The 13,396-nt window shown below is 44.7% G+C and overlaps 1 protein-coding gene across 1 annotated transcript in view; it reads right to left on the bottom strand.

Moving 5' to 3' along the window:
- Positions 1 to 1,161: 1,161 nt before the first annotated feature.
- LOC120024806 (synaptotagmin-7-like) overlaps positions 1,162 to 13,396 on the bottom strand; it is a 49,546-nt gene continuing 37,311 nt past the window's right edge. Inside the window, exons 8-13 of the mRNA XM_038969134.1 lie at positions 5,418 to 5,523; positions 3,412 to 3,676; positions 2,685 to 2,854; positions 2,389 to 2,503; positions 1,952 to 2,151; positions 1,162 to 1,266 (exon numbers count right to left, since the gene is read on the bottom strand). Of these exons, the coding sequence (XP_038825062.1) occupies positions 1,162 to 1,266; positions 1,952 to 2,151; positions 2,389 to 2,503; positions 2,685 to 2,854; positions 3,412 to 3,676; positions 5,418 to 5,523 (961 nt within the window). The remainder of the gene's footprint in view (positions 1,267 to 1,951; positions 2,152 to 2,388; positions 2,504 to 2,684; positions 2,855 to 3,411; positions 3,677 to 5,417; positions 5,524 to 13,396) is intronic.

The raw sequence follows: 13,396 nt of genomic DNA, 5'->3' as shown, positions 1-13,396 counted from the left end.
CGCACACGTGCACGTGCACGCGCACGCACACGCACACGCACACGCACACACACACACACACACACACACACAGAGAGAGAATACGACAGCATAATAGGTGTCTTTTTGCTTCTATTTACTGTCTCTGGAAGAACATTTTGATTGGTCTCTTTAGGCTTTTTAAAAACAAAACACAACATTGATGACTTTACTCTTTTCTGTCATTATTCTTTTTTTTCTCTCCAGAAAATAGGAACGTCTTTTTACATTTCCCCCATGGACCGGTGTAAATGATCAGTCATTTTCTCCTTTTTTGATCTAGAACTTCATTTGGAGTTACAGCACATCACCCACAGCACGCACAGACAACAAGGGGGTCCCGCCAGAGAAGAATCACTACAGTGGTGGGAGAGAAAGAGATCAGAGATGATGAATGGGGTGGAGTGACAGTGTCACGTCTAATTCCATTACCATCCAGACAGTCCATCCCTCTTCTATTCCATTGGTTTGCCTCTCTCTCTCTATCGATCCTTCCTGTTGTATTCTCTGTGTGTTTGCAGAAGAGAACGAACCAAAGGGTCAACATGGGAAGCAAAAAACAATAATGAACAGCCAACCAGATCGCTTCTGACGACAGAGAGAGCAGTGATTAGGGAGAGAAGACGCCTCCCCTCACTGCCACAGGAGAACGATGGAGAGACACAAGAGGAATGGTGGAACTGGATTCCTGGCCCAGGTCACTGGCTTGTAGGTCAGTCTGTCACACAGTCACAGATACAATGTTTCCTGAAAGACAGGCCCTTCACCAGCTCCTTACGCAGGATTCTTATATGGTCTATTTGAACCTGTTTTTGTTGGTGGCTGAGGCTCACCCTAGGGCTGACAGAGTGTACTGCTCCAGAGTAAAACAGAGTAAAGGTGGACCAAGGAGAAAAAACAATGGTTGAAAGCAACAAGACTCAGAAAGGACCCGGCTTAACAGAGGGGAGTAGAGGAAGGAGAAGTTCATTAGGGATCTGAGAGAGGACAGGCAGGAGGAGAGGGTGGATACGTTGGGTGGATGTGTTGGATGGCTATTTGTACCCATGTTCTGCAGCGAGTCAGCCTTGTGCATAACAGCAGGGTGGGAGGGCAGGGCAGGGGGCTGGGATGGTCTGGGTGGATGTGACTGGACCTACAGTATCAGGCCTTGAGGGCATGCCACTGCTGCACGGCATTACGAGGTTTACCCATCATGTCCTTCCAGTGCTTCACCTCCGCCGGACCACTCTTCCACGAGAGATAGATCTGAGAGAGAGAGCGAGAGAGGGAGGGTGGGAAGAAAGAGAGGAAGAGAAGGGGAGGAGGGCACGAGGAGAGAGAGATGGAGTGAAAGAGAGCGAGGGGGGTGAGATGGATGATGTAAGCAGGATATCTGACGTCACAGAGATCGATATTACTCATACTCAAACATGGCAAAACAGAGAGATTTTCAGAGCAGGGGAAACAGGGGGAAAGATTTGTGTGAGAATGAGACTTATGTTTAGACAGAGAGATGGAGGCTCCCAAGCAAGCCACAGCTGTGTTTTACTGGTGGTGATTGGACTGTGGGTGAAAGGGCCAGCGCCTGTGATGAGGCGTGTTTGGTTTACTGAGGGGTCACTATCAGACACTGGATCCATAGTAAGGAAGCCTGTATGAGGGTTACAGTGTGTCAGAAAATCAATGGGATAGGGCCTCTGTGTGCCACAAACAAACCACACAATCAATGGATATCAATCTCACTGTGTCAGTATGTAAGAGCAACCTTGAGACAGTGACTGTTAATGTGTCTTTGTGTTAGTGTGTGTGAGAGCAGAATCATTGTGTGTGTTATGTGTGCATGTATGTGTGCGTGTGCATGTGTGTGTGTGTCTCAGTATGTGCCAGCAGGGGTCAGTGTGGCCTGGTGATGTACGTGGCTGGTGGTCTGGGTGTTACGAGGGGGCGGTACCTTGCCGATGACGTCGTTGCGACTGAGCTTGTCCTTGTCCATGACGGTGATGATGATGGTGGTCTCTCGGAGCACGTGGGCGGGGACGTCGAAGGGGAAGGACTCGTTGAACACGGGGTTCAGACAGCACTTCATTGTCACAGTCTTCTTCTTCTCCACACGCTTGTCCTTGTGCATCAGCCACAGCTTCACATATGGATCTGACGGGGGAGACACATCACTTAAACACAGAGGCTTCATCCCAAATGGCACCCTAATCCCTATACAGTACACTTATTTTGACCAGGGCTCATAGAAAGTAGTGCACTATATAGGGAATAGGGTGCCATTTGGGATGCCGGTGAATGGAGAGATACTGAAACCACATTGACACATGTTAAGGTAGACAGACTGTAACTAAGGAAACAGGTGATGACAGAGTACTGTATGTACTGTACCGGAGGTGCCTCCGATGTCCATGGCTTTGAGGTTGCGGGCTTTGATGATGGTCACATTGATGGTGTTAGCTTGAGGGTTGTAGCACAGTGACACCAGCAGGTCTCCTCGACTCCCCTGAGAAACACAATGACATCACCACTCACCAACCCTCTCACTCCCTCCATCCCCTCTACCCCCTTCTGTCTCCCAGTCATCCCTCCTTCTCCTTGTTCCCTGTCTCCACCCCTCCCCCCTCATCTCCCCTCCTCCCCTGTCCCTCTGCAACTGTCCTAGTCTGTGTGTGTACTTTACTCACGCTGCCGTCGCTGCAGGGCTTCAGCTCCTTCCAGTAGGTCTGCTGGTTGCCCAGGTCCACCTTGTTAAGGGGGATGGACACCTCCCCGATGGGGTCGTTCCTGCTGAAACGATCGTAATCCAGCACCTGCATATAGAGGGTCCTCTGGATCACCTTCTCATAGGGGAACCCTGGGGGGAACAGACAGATACATAAACAGACAGATAAGAGGCTGATATGTGCTGGACAGAGATTTAAGGAGTACTCTTTAAGACTTCATACAGGATAACCAATAGCCATAAAGTCTAGTTATGTGTATAGATGTGTTTTTCATAATGTGCAGTAGTTGTACTGTAGATTTGTAATTTTTAATTTATTTAACCTTTATTTAACTTGGCAAGTCAGTTAAGAACAAATTCTTATTTACAATGACGGCCTACCGGGGAACAGTGGGTTAACTGCCTTGTTCAGGGGCAGAACGACAGATTTTTACCTTGTCACCTCAGGGATTCAATCCAGCAACCTTTTGGTTAGTGGCCCAACACTCTAACCACTAGGCTACCTGCCACCCACTAGAGTATCTGTGTGTCCCAAATGGCATCCTATTCCCTATGTAGTGCACTACTTTTGACCAGGGCCCATAGGGCTGTGGACAAAAGTAGTGAACTATGTATGGAATAGGGGCCATTAGGTATAGGGCGCCATTAGGTATGCAGCGTCTGTGTGCAGGGTGATTTCACAGTCTGACCTTCAAACAGGAAGGTCTCGTTCCAGCGAGGGTTGAGGTTCTTCCTCTTGACCTTGGTCTCCAGCTTGTGCTTCTTGTCAGGCAGCAGGTAGAGTTTGACGAAGGGGTCTGAGGTGCCAGAGAAGTCCTTGGCGGGGAGCTCCTGGCCCGTGAGGATCTTGACGGTCAGGGTGGAGTCCTGGAAGCTGTAGCCCACACTGAACTGAATCCGGCCCAGCTTCTCAACCACAGGCCCTTCTGTGTCCTCTTCTGAGCCCGGAGAGAGCTGGGAGAGATCACCAGCAGAGCACTTTAATATTTATCCAGTCTATACGATGGTAGAATCGCAATTGCATACTCCTTGTGTCCTCTCTCCTCGACTCCTACTCAAAACCCATTGGAGGAGAAGGTCAGAGGGGAGGGACCTCTGGCACTCTCATCCAATGGGTTTTGAGAAGGAGGCGAGGAGAAAGAGAGAGGACGCGAGGACTATGCAATTGAGATTCTCCCTATGTACACTCAACAACCCTCATCCCACTACCCCCACCTTTTCCCAGCATGGAACACACAGATGAAACACTCAGGGACATGGACACCCAAGGTGAACAAGGAGCTTTGGTTCTCATCCACAAGGGGGCAGTCAAACAGCACTGGAACTCACGTACAATGCTGCCATCATGCTAGCCTAACATTCAGATAATGTTATGTCATATGTCTGGGCTTTACTAAGCGATAAGGGAGGGAGCAATGGGGGAGAAGGTATATCTGGAGATGAGAGGTAGGAGATATTCTGTGAGTAGAGAGACCCCCTGCCTAACTGGAGCTGGGCCCCGAGGGAGGGAAGAAAATCCAGTTAAAAGGCTGCTATCTGATAGAGAGGGACCAGAGGCTTGGCCCAAGGTGCAGTTCCTGGAATTTAATCTCACATTCTGTATTCTCTCCCACACATCTCGCTGTTGCTCAGCCTCTCCATTCTAAATCTGATCATCTCTCCTCCTTCACTCTCTTGGTGTCTGATGTCTGTCTGTCTTTCAAACACACACATCCGCACACAGACATACACACATGGACGCATGAATGCACACACCGGCTTTCAAACAGCTCTCTCCTGACATCTGTCCCACCTACAGTTGTCAACATTTTTCAGGGTCAATCTGTTTTATCATCATTTTTATTTATACTTGTTGCCCAATCGCTTCGCCTGAAACCCACATAACTCACATAGATAAAGAACCTCCACCTCCACAAAATACAGCCACATACTGAGCCCACCTACACTATACAGACCTCTCCACCCCCAGACCATGTGAGTGTCAGAACACTAGGTTAATCATATTATTAACATAATATGTACACACACCAATCTCTTGTGACAGACTGACGTAGCTGACCAGTGCACACAAGATTTGATTCTGGGTACCGGGATTAATGAAATTCGCTCACTTTTGTAAACGCACATAAAACTCCTAAACTCCTGCATAGGTAGTATCACAATGACCCCCCCCCCCCCCCCCCCCCAAAAAGTGCCTCAGTGATAAAAATAAGTTATAGTTATTAACTAGGCCTAGTGAAAGTCTTCGACCCACATAGTGAGAGACCAGAGATGGAAAGAGACCATGGCCAACTGCAGGTCTGATCCAACTGACAGGCCCTGTTGGCTCCCCCTCAAAGTGAAAGTATCATCATTAAGCATCATCGGGACCTCCATAACGCAGACGTGCAACCCACATAATAACACAGGCCCATCCCCCACCCGCGCCCTGTCCACCCAGCACTCACAGCACTGTGTTCTCAGCGTAATTACCAGCTTTTGGTAATAAAGCATATTCTACTGAGTTTCTCCTTTGTGATAGCCAAGCTGGGTTGGGAAATGTCATGTAACTAGCATGTTTTGTCATTTAAGACATCTTGCAAATCTAAATGCTGCTACAAGTGGGTGGCTGTGGACAAACCCATAGACATGCAGAGAGGAGTACAGATGAACAATCATTAACACAGACAGACAGGAAGGGAGCAGGTTTTCTCACCATGTGAATGTCGCTGGTGGTGACAGAGTTGGCCAGGTCTGTGACGGAGGAGTTCCCGAGGCGGCCTGCCTCATCTGGGGTCTGGCTCCCAGGTTTACCCAGGCTCCTGCTGGGGGGGGGGGGGGGGGGGGGGGGGGGGGGGGGACAGAGACACAGTCAGGACGGACACTGAGAGAGAGGCCAACGGAGCACTAGGAGAATCCTGCTTCTGAAGACAAAGAGCCAGCCTCAGGTCTGTGATGGCTTCCCACCACAGGTGAGGCTGCAAGGTCTTGTGTCAGGGCTGGACTATCCAGAGTCCAGAACTGAATGTGACTGATAATGTCCCCAGACTTGGGAGTAACACGGGAATGTTATTGACTTACACTCACACACACCTTCGCACGCATACATGCACACTTAGTTCCAAACCTTAGTCACTACAAGCATGTAACAGTGTGATATTTGCAAAACAGCCACAAAAATCAACACATTTCATGAACAAAAGAGTAAAAGAGAGAGGACAGGGTGGGGGAGGACTGGGTATTGGAGACAAAGTGTTCCTAGCCAATACGTTGTAACAGTCTGGTGAGCAAAAGACATGCTGAGCTATAGCAGGTGACACAAGTCAAGACACATAGACAAACAACACTAATTACAGGTTAGACACTGGAAAATGACAAGAGGAAGAGAGAGAGGAAAAACAGTGCAAGTGCACTGTAGAAATGGAGGGAGAGGAAGTGGGATTAGGAATGGGTGCTGTGGGAAAGATGAGTGCAGAAGAAGAAGTAGATTTGAAGATTTATCTCTGCAGAGAAAAGGGGGGATTTGTCTTTGTTAAGACTAGGAGGATTAACAGAATGAACAAAGTGAGGTTACTGACTCAAATGAACGTGAGACAGAGACAGACACCAGAACATAGTTCAGTTGAAGCTGGAAGAGAAATAAAGGAGATAGGAGAGGATAAGATGCCTGGAAAAAAAACAAAGACTTACTTTTCATAAGAGAGCACAATAAGGACTAAAGAATAGAGACGAGAAACGGACTAGATATGGGCATGCGAAATAAGAGGTCGAGTCAGAGAGGGAGGGAGATGGCTGGAGGCAGTATATCAGAAAGGCTGACAGGAAAAAGAAGTAGGCTAGCGAGAGAAAAGGAGAAAAGGAGGGATAAGATGTGATGTGGGAGGGTATAAACATAACACACACACAACATGTTAACCGCCAAATAGATACAAGGAACTAATCGTTTGGCTGAGTGAGGTTAATCCCAATCCAGAGGGATGTTAGAGGATGCATGTGGGCATGTTAGCAATATGGGTTATCAAGGAGGAGGGAGGATGGTAATTGTGGTTCCTGAAGTATCTGTAATTCTGTGGTTGAGGCTACAGATGTCTGTGTTCCTGGTCGTTTGAGGGGTCAGTCACTGTTGTAGGACCGCAGACATATCTCTGTCTGGTCGGGCTCTCTCTGTGTGAAGGGTCAGTCCACAAATGCAAATCCAGTTTCTATGGTTGGGTTGGGCTGCCTAACACAAGAGAGAGACTGTAACTCTAGTGCACTGTGTCCTACACTGGCTGGCTGGCTGGATTTCACTTACTGTATATACAGTACAAGAGAGGCATGCAGAGTTTCACTGTGCCATTATACTACAGTTTAGCAAAGCGCAAGCAATGGCATGCACATACAAAACAATCTCTCAGCTAGTTTTTGCTGCCTGCATCTGAGAACCTAGGGAGGACTACGCCCCATATCATGTCTGTCTGTCTGTCCAGTGATCCATTTGTTTTCTCTATAAGGCACTAATAGAAAGGAAGGGGAATGACTAAAGGAATGGGGGTAAGTGGTGTAGGTAGAGTTGCAAAATTCTGGTAACTTAAAAACAATTCTCAGGTTTTCTAGAAAACCCAGTTGGAAGATTCCTGTAATAAAGAGGGAATAAGCAGGACATCTGGTATCCTTTAACCAGGATATCTGGAAAAGTTACCAGAATTTTGCAACTCTACCTACACCACTTACCCACACTCCTTTAGTCATTCATTTACATTTACATTTACATTTAAGTCATTCCCCTTCCTTTCTATTAGTGCCTTATAGAGAAAACAAATGGATCACTGCACCCTCTGTGTAGGTGATCAGTGAAGTTTAATGAACAACAAATAAATAACAGAGTTTATCCAATTGGTGAGGATAAGACTGAGTTATTCAGATCAGACAGACAAAGACAGACACGGGTTGACACCCAGTCACAGACAGGGACACAGGCAGATAATGGAGCATGTATAGAGTAAGAAGCGGGGCATCAGACAGAGAAAGACACATACAATGAATGTAGACAGACATACAGACAGACAGGTAAGTGTAAGCAAAACAAGTCATGTGGATGAGCCTGGTTCCAGGGGGATCTCTTGATTGGCATAGCTGTGATTGGAGGGGAAAGCTGTCAGGAGGATTCACACCGTAGACTGCAGGGGAGGGGGTTGAATGAGGGGAAAGTGCCAAACATCTCAACAACTGATAGACCTTGCTTCGTCTTCCGTTTATCTTATCTTTACTGAATCACGTCAATTTTTCTCATATCCAACATCTCCTGCTGTCCTTCCTCTTTACGCCCTCAGTCCTAATCTATCTTTTCCATTTCTCTTTCCTTCCTTAGTCTATGATCTCCCTGTATGCTGATTCATTAAAGGTTGGATCTAACCCAAAGCCTGCTGTCGATGTCTAGAGTCGTGTCCCACCCACAGGGAATGACTGTCTCAGTCTGATTCAATCAACTTCCTACCATCAAAACAAATGACTACGAATAGGCTAACAAGAGGGACTCCATACAAAGCACTCTAACTAGATAGAGTTAGGTAAGGTCATCTTCTCTCTTCTTCCATATTTACTGTTAAGGCTAACTGATGAGGCTAACGTGGGGCTAACATGATGCTAACATATGGCATGGTTGTGTGTGGGCACAGTGAGGGTCATGTCAGTCAGCTTGCAGTGGCTTGTAGCTGCCAGAGGTGGCTGATGGAGCCCGGACCAACCCATGCTGCCTCCCTTCCCAGATCACCAGCTAAAGAATATGGGCTGCTCTGTTGGTACGGCAACGGCTTGAGAGACAGCAAGCACCTGGGATGGAGGGAGTGAAAGGAGGGTAGGCGTGCGGCATGCGGCGTGCGGCGTGGGGGCTTGGCAGGGGGTTGCAGAGGGCAGCAAACAGGCAGACACATCAACAGCAAGACACAACGGGATTGGAGGACATATGACAGGTGCAGGTGAGTGCCTCTGGGAAACACACATACTCACACACGCAAACACACACACACACACACACACACACACACACACACACACACACACACACACACACACACACACACACACACACACACACACACACACACACACACACACACATACAAACTAGCAGGGGCACGTGGAGGCAGGCGAGGCCTCTACTTCTCACCATGACCTGTGATAATATCCTTATGGAGTGTTACCTGTGCCCAGAGCCTGAGACCAAAGGGAAAAGGGAAGAGGTGGGGACACTCCGTTGCAAGGCTGAAGAGAGCACAAGAAGAAAACGCCCTCCTGCCCGCCCGCTCCCAGTACCCTCCCCTACCCACCTCCCCCATGATTCACTTAAAGACCAATACAAGAGACAAAGACACACACAAACAGACAGACAGACAGACACATACACACAGCCCTGGATCCACTGCCCTACACTAAAACCTGAGTCAGCCTGGCATCATACTCTAGTGTCAATAGAGAATAGTGTAATAACAATAATAACAAATATAACAGCATAGTAAGCATATAACGATACTGTTACACCAAAAACACCTCCTCATTTCTAATGACATTTTAGGATGGTTACCCGCCACTAGGCAGGTTATACTGTATGCTTTGATTGAAACAAAATACAAGAAAGGATAATAGTTTGTTAAAATCATCTGCTCTAATTCTCTCACAAAACAGTCATTGAAGAAGCTCTACATGCATATTCCCATGAAACTGATTGAGATGAAATGATCTGCATGCAGACGCAGTTTGGACATTTCACCAGTAAAACGTGAACAATTATCATTCACGATTGACAGTGATGATGGGCTATTTTGAAATTACATATGCCTAACTTGGTGATTTCTCTGCATTTTTGGGTAAGTAAACATTTCACTGTTAGTCTACGCCTGTTGTATATGCGAAGCATGTGACAAATAAACATATAAACTATACAATTGTCTTGAGACAATATGTGTGAGCATAGGGCAGACGTTGCAATTGGAAGATGCATTTTATGCATATTCTATAATAATATTCAATAGGCTATATCTTTTGGTACAAACTTTGATTGAGAAGTTATGACGTCATTTTTTAACAAATTGTTGCACTCACACACCTAAACAACAGCACTACACCACTGTAGTAGGCTAATATTGAGGGAGGTTATGTGTGTAGTGGACTGCTGTAAACATCATAGGAGGGCTCTGATGGGCTCTGAGTACTGATGGGAAGCCAGGGAAATATGAGCTAATGTACAGTAATGACTAGATCACTGATATGAGATACTGTAAAGTAAAGACTAGTCCATTGATATGAGCTACTGTAAAGTAAAGACTAGTCCATTGATATGAGCTACTGTAAAGTAAAGACTAGTCCATTGATATGAGCTACTGTAAAGTAAAGACTAGTCCATTGCGCTCTTTCCCTCACAAATTCAATGGTTATATAATTCATCCTTTAGGGGTTCGAGTAACCATGGTTACCAAACTGTACGCTCCCACCGGAGGTTGTATGGTACCGTGATTATATTTTCTAGAGGTACGGCCGGGTAACCATAATCTCCCATAAGGAGGTAATAGAATCCAAGGCAATCTAAACCTCCTGTGGAGCAGGGACAGGGACAGTAGGCCACATTGTCATCAGGCCCCTTGACCTCAGTCATGCCTACTCATCCTCTCTCCATACCCAAATACCGCCGTGCCCCTAGGGAGGTGAAGATGCCATGGTGCAAACAGCTGATTCACTGGAAAAGTCTATAGGAAAACTGTAGAATCACCCCCAGCTGTACCCTGCCCTCACACAACAGGCTCTGACAGAACATTAACCTTCTCCTGGACTAACTCCTCTGCCCAATCCCCTCGCAACACCTCAGACTGTTATAGAACAATGGCTCTCCCCCAAGAGATACTGTACATTTTGGTATTACTATTCCAAATGTTTGTGTGGTCTTAATACAGCAATGACAAATGATATGCACTGTCACACACATGACATCACACGACAAATACCGAAACACAAACACACACTCAATACTTTAGATAAAATACATCCCCTGAGGATCGATGCTGTGATCCCTAGACAGATCCTGACACCCGAACCCTGATCATATGACCTTAACCCCAGGCCAGAGAGCCTAACCTATCCTCCCATTAATTAGACCAAGCAGCAGGTCCCATCCCAGGGGACAGAAAGGGGACTTTTTCTCACTTGCTCAGGGACACCATAACAAGCTGAGAAAGAGACGTAGAGAAAATACATAAATAACTCCTGCACACACAATTCCTCTGTGCATACTTACTGTCAATGTTTTGGTGTACAACCTTTTCCAACCCTTTTCAACGTCTTGAAAAAGGATGTGTACCAAAATGTTGACAATAAATATGCAGAGATAAAATTGTGTACGCTGGAGTTTTCATATTTTTTCTACAATGTTGACTTTGGTACCGTAATTCCCTGCTCCACAAACACGAAAAGCATAGTAGTGTTAACTCTGTTCAAAATGTAAGAAAGAGAGCCTGGACCTGATGACATACTGTGAAACAAAGACATTATAATGTGCATATCTCTGTATATTGTGTTGCAGGGGAGAATACAATGTTATGTCATCTACTAGATAAATGCCTTTAGATGCTTCCTGATTTTCTGAAAGGGGCAGCAATACCAACAAATCAAAGACTTCTTGAAGTGTAACCAACCGGAGGGAAGGAGAGTGTAGTGGGGAAAGATAATTGAACAAAGGGAGATTAAAGAAGTTTGAAATGGAAATGATGAAGTGTCCCTCATCTCTCTAACATTTATTTTAATCTTTCATTATATATGGAAGTTATATTGAAGTTATAAACAAATAACTGCGTGGCCTCATGTGGAAAACTGACATTTCCGAAAATAATTCATTGTGTTCTCTACTTTAATACAATGGAGTTATATAGAGTTAATGGAGTTAGATAGAATTAATGGAGTTAGATAGAGTTAATGGAGTTAGATAGAGTTAATTAAGTTAATGGAGTTAGATAAGAGTTAATGGAGTTAGATTGTGTTAATGGAGTTAGATAGAGTTAATGGAGTTAGATGGAGTTAATGGAGTTAGATGGAGTTAATCCCGTGTGGCTCAGTTGGTAGAGCATGGCGCTTGCAACGCCAGGGTTGTGGGTTCATTCCCCACAGGGGGACCAGGATGAATATGTATGAACTTCCCAATTTGTAAGTCGCTCTGGATAAGAGCGTCTGCTAAATGACTTAAATGTAAATGTAAATGTTAATGGAGTTAGAGTTAATGGAGTTAGATAGTTAATGGAGTTAGATGGAGTTAGATGGAGCTAACCTCATCTAACTCCATTAACTCCATTTTCTCTATCTAACTCCATTAACTCAATCTAACTCCATCTAACTCCATTAACTCCATCTAACTCCATCTAACTCCATTAACTCTATCTAACTCCATTAACTCCATCGAACTCCATTAACTCCATTTTCTCTATCTAACTCCATTAACTCCATTAACTCCATTAACTCCATTTTCTCTATCTAACTCCATTAACTCCATTAACTCCATCTAACTCCATTAACTCCATCTAACTCCATTAACTCTATCTAACTCCATTAATGAAGTTAGATAGAGTTAGATGGAGTTAGATAGAGTTAGATCATGTTAGATCGAGTTAATGAAGTTAATGGAGTTAATGGAGTTAGATAGAGTTAGATGGAGTTAGATAGAGTTAGATCATGTTAGATCGAGTTAATGAAGTTAATGGAGTTAATGGAGTTAGATAGAGTTAATGGAGTTAGGTTGAGTTAGTGGAGTTAGATGGAGTTAGATGATGTTAGATAGAGTTAATGAAGTTAGATGGAGTTAGATAGAGTTAATGAAGTTAGATTGAGTTAATGGAGTTAGATGAAGTTAATGGAGTTAGATGAAGTTAATGGAGTTAGATTGAGTTAGATGAAGTTAGATAGAGTTAGATGGAGTTAGATAGAGTTAGATCATGTTAGATAGAGTTAATGAAGTTAATGGAGTTAATGGAGTTAGATAGAGTTAATGAGTTAATGGAGTTAGGTTGAGTTAGTGGAGTTAGATGGAGTTAGATGATGTTAGATAGAGTTAATGAAGTTAGATAGAGTTTGATAGAGTTAATGAAGTTAGATGGAGTTAGGTTGAGTTAATGAAATTAGATGATGTTAGATAGAGTTAATGAAGTTAGATAGAGTTCGATAGAGTTAATGGAGTTCATGGAGTTAGATTGAGTTAATGGAGTTAGATGGAGTTCGATGGAGTTAGATAGAGTTAATGGAGTTAGATAGAGTTAATGGAGTTAGATAGAGTTAATGGAGCTGTTGTAGCATTGTTGTAGCATTGATTGATACACTCACAAAAGCTTGGATTGCTTTCGCTGCAAAGCATATTTTCAAAATCTGACATGATAGGTGGATTAACAACAAGCCAAGCTGTGTTTTGGTATATTTCACTTGTGATTGCATGATTATAAATATTGTTAGTAATATTTTGCGCCCTGCAATTCAGCGGTTGTTTAGGAAAATGATCCCGCTAAAGGGATCCGTAGCGCAGAGAAGTTAATGGAGTTAGGTAGAGTTAATGGAGTTAGATAGAGTTAATGGATTTGGTTTGAGTTAATGGAGTTAGATGAAGTTAATGAAGTTAGATCATGTTAGATCGAGTTAATGAAGTTAATGGAGTTAATGGGGTTAGATAGAGTTAATGGGTTAATGGAG

This window comes from Salvelinus namaycush, chromosome 30 (assembly GCF_016432855.1).
Source record: "Salvelinus namaycush isolate Seneca chromosome 30, SaNama_1.0, whole genome shotgun sequence".
NCBI lineage: Eukaryota > Metazoa > Chordata > Actinopteri > Salmoniformes > Salmonidae > Salvelinus > Salvelinus namaycush.
Note: the sequence above shows the minus strand (reverse complement) of the source record. Positions and strands in the feature narration are given on the sequence as shown.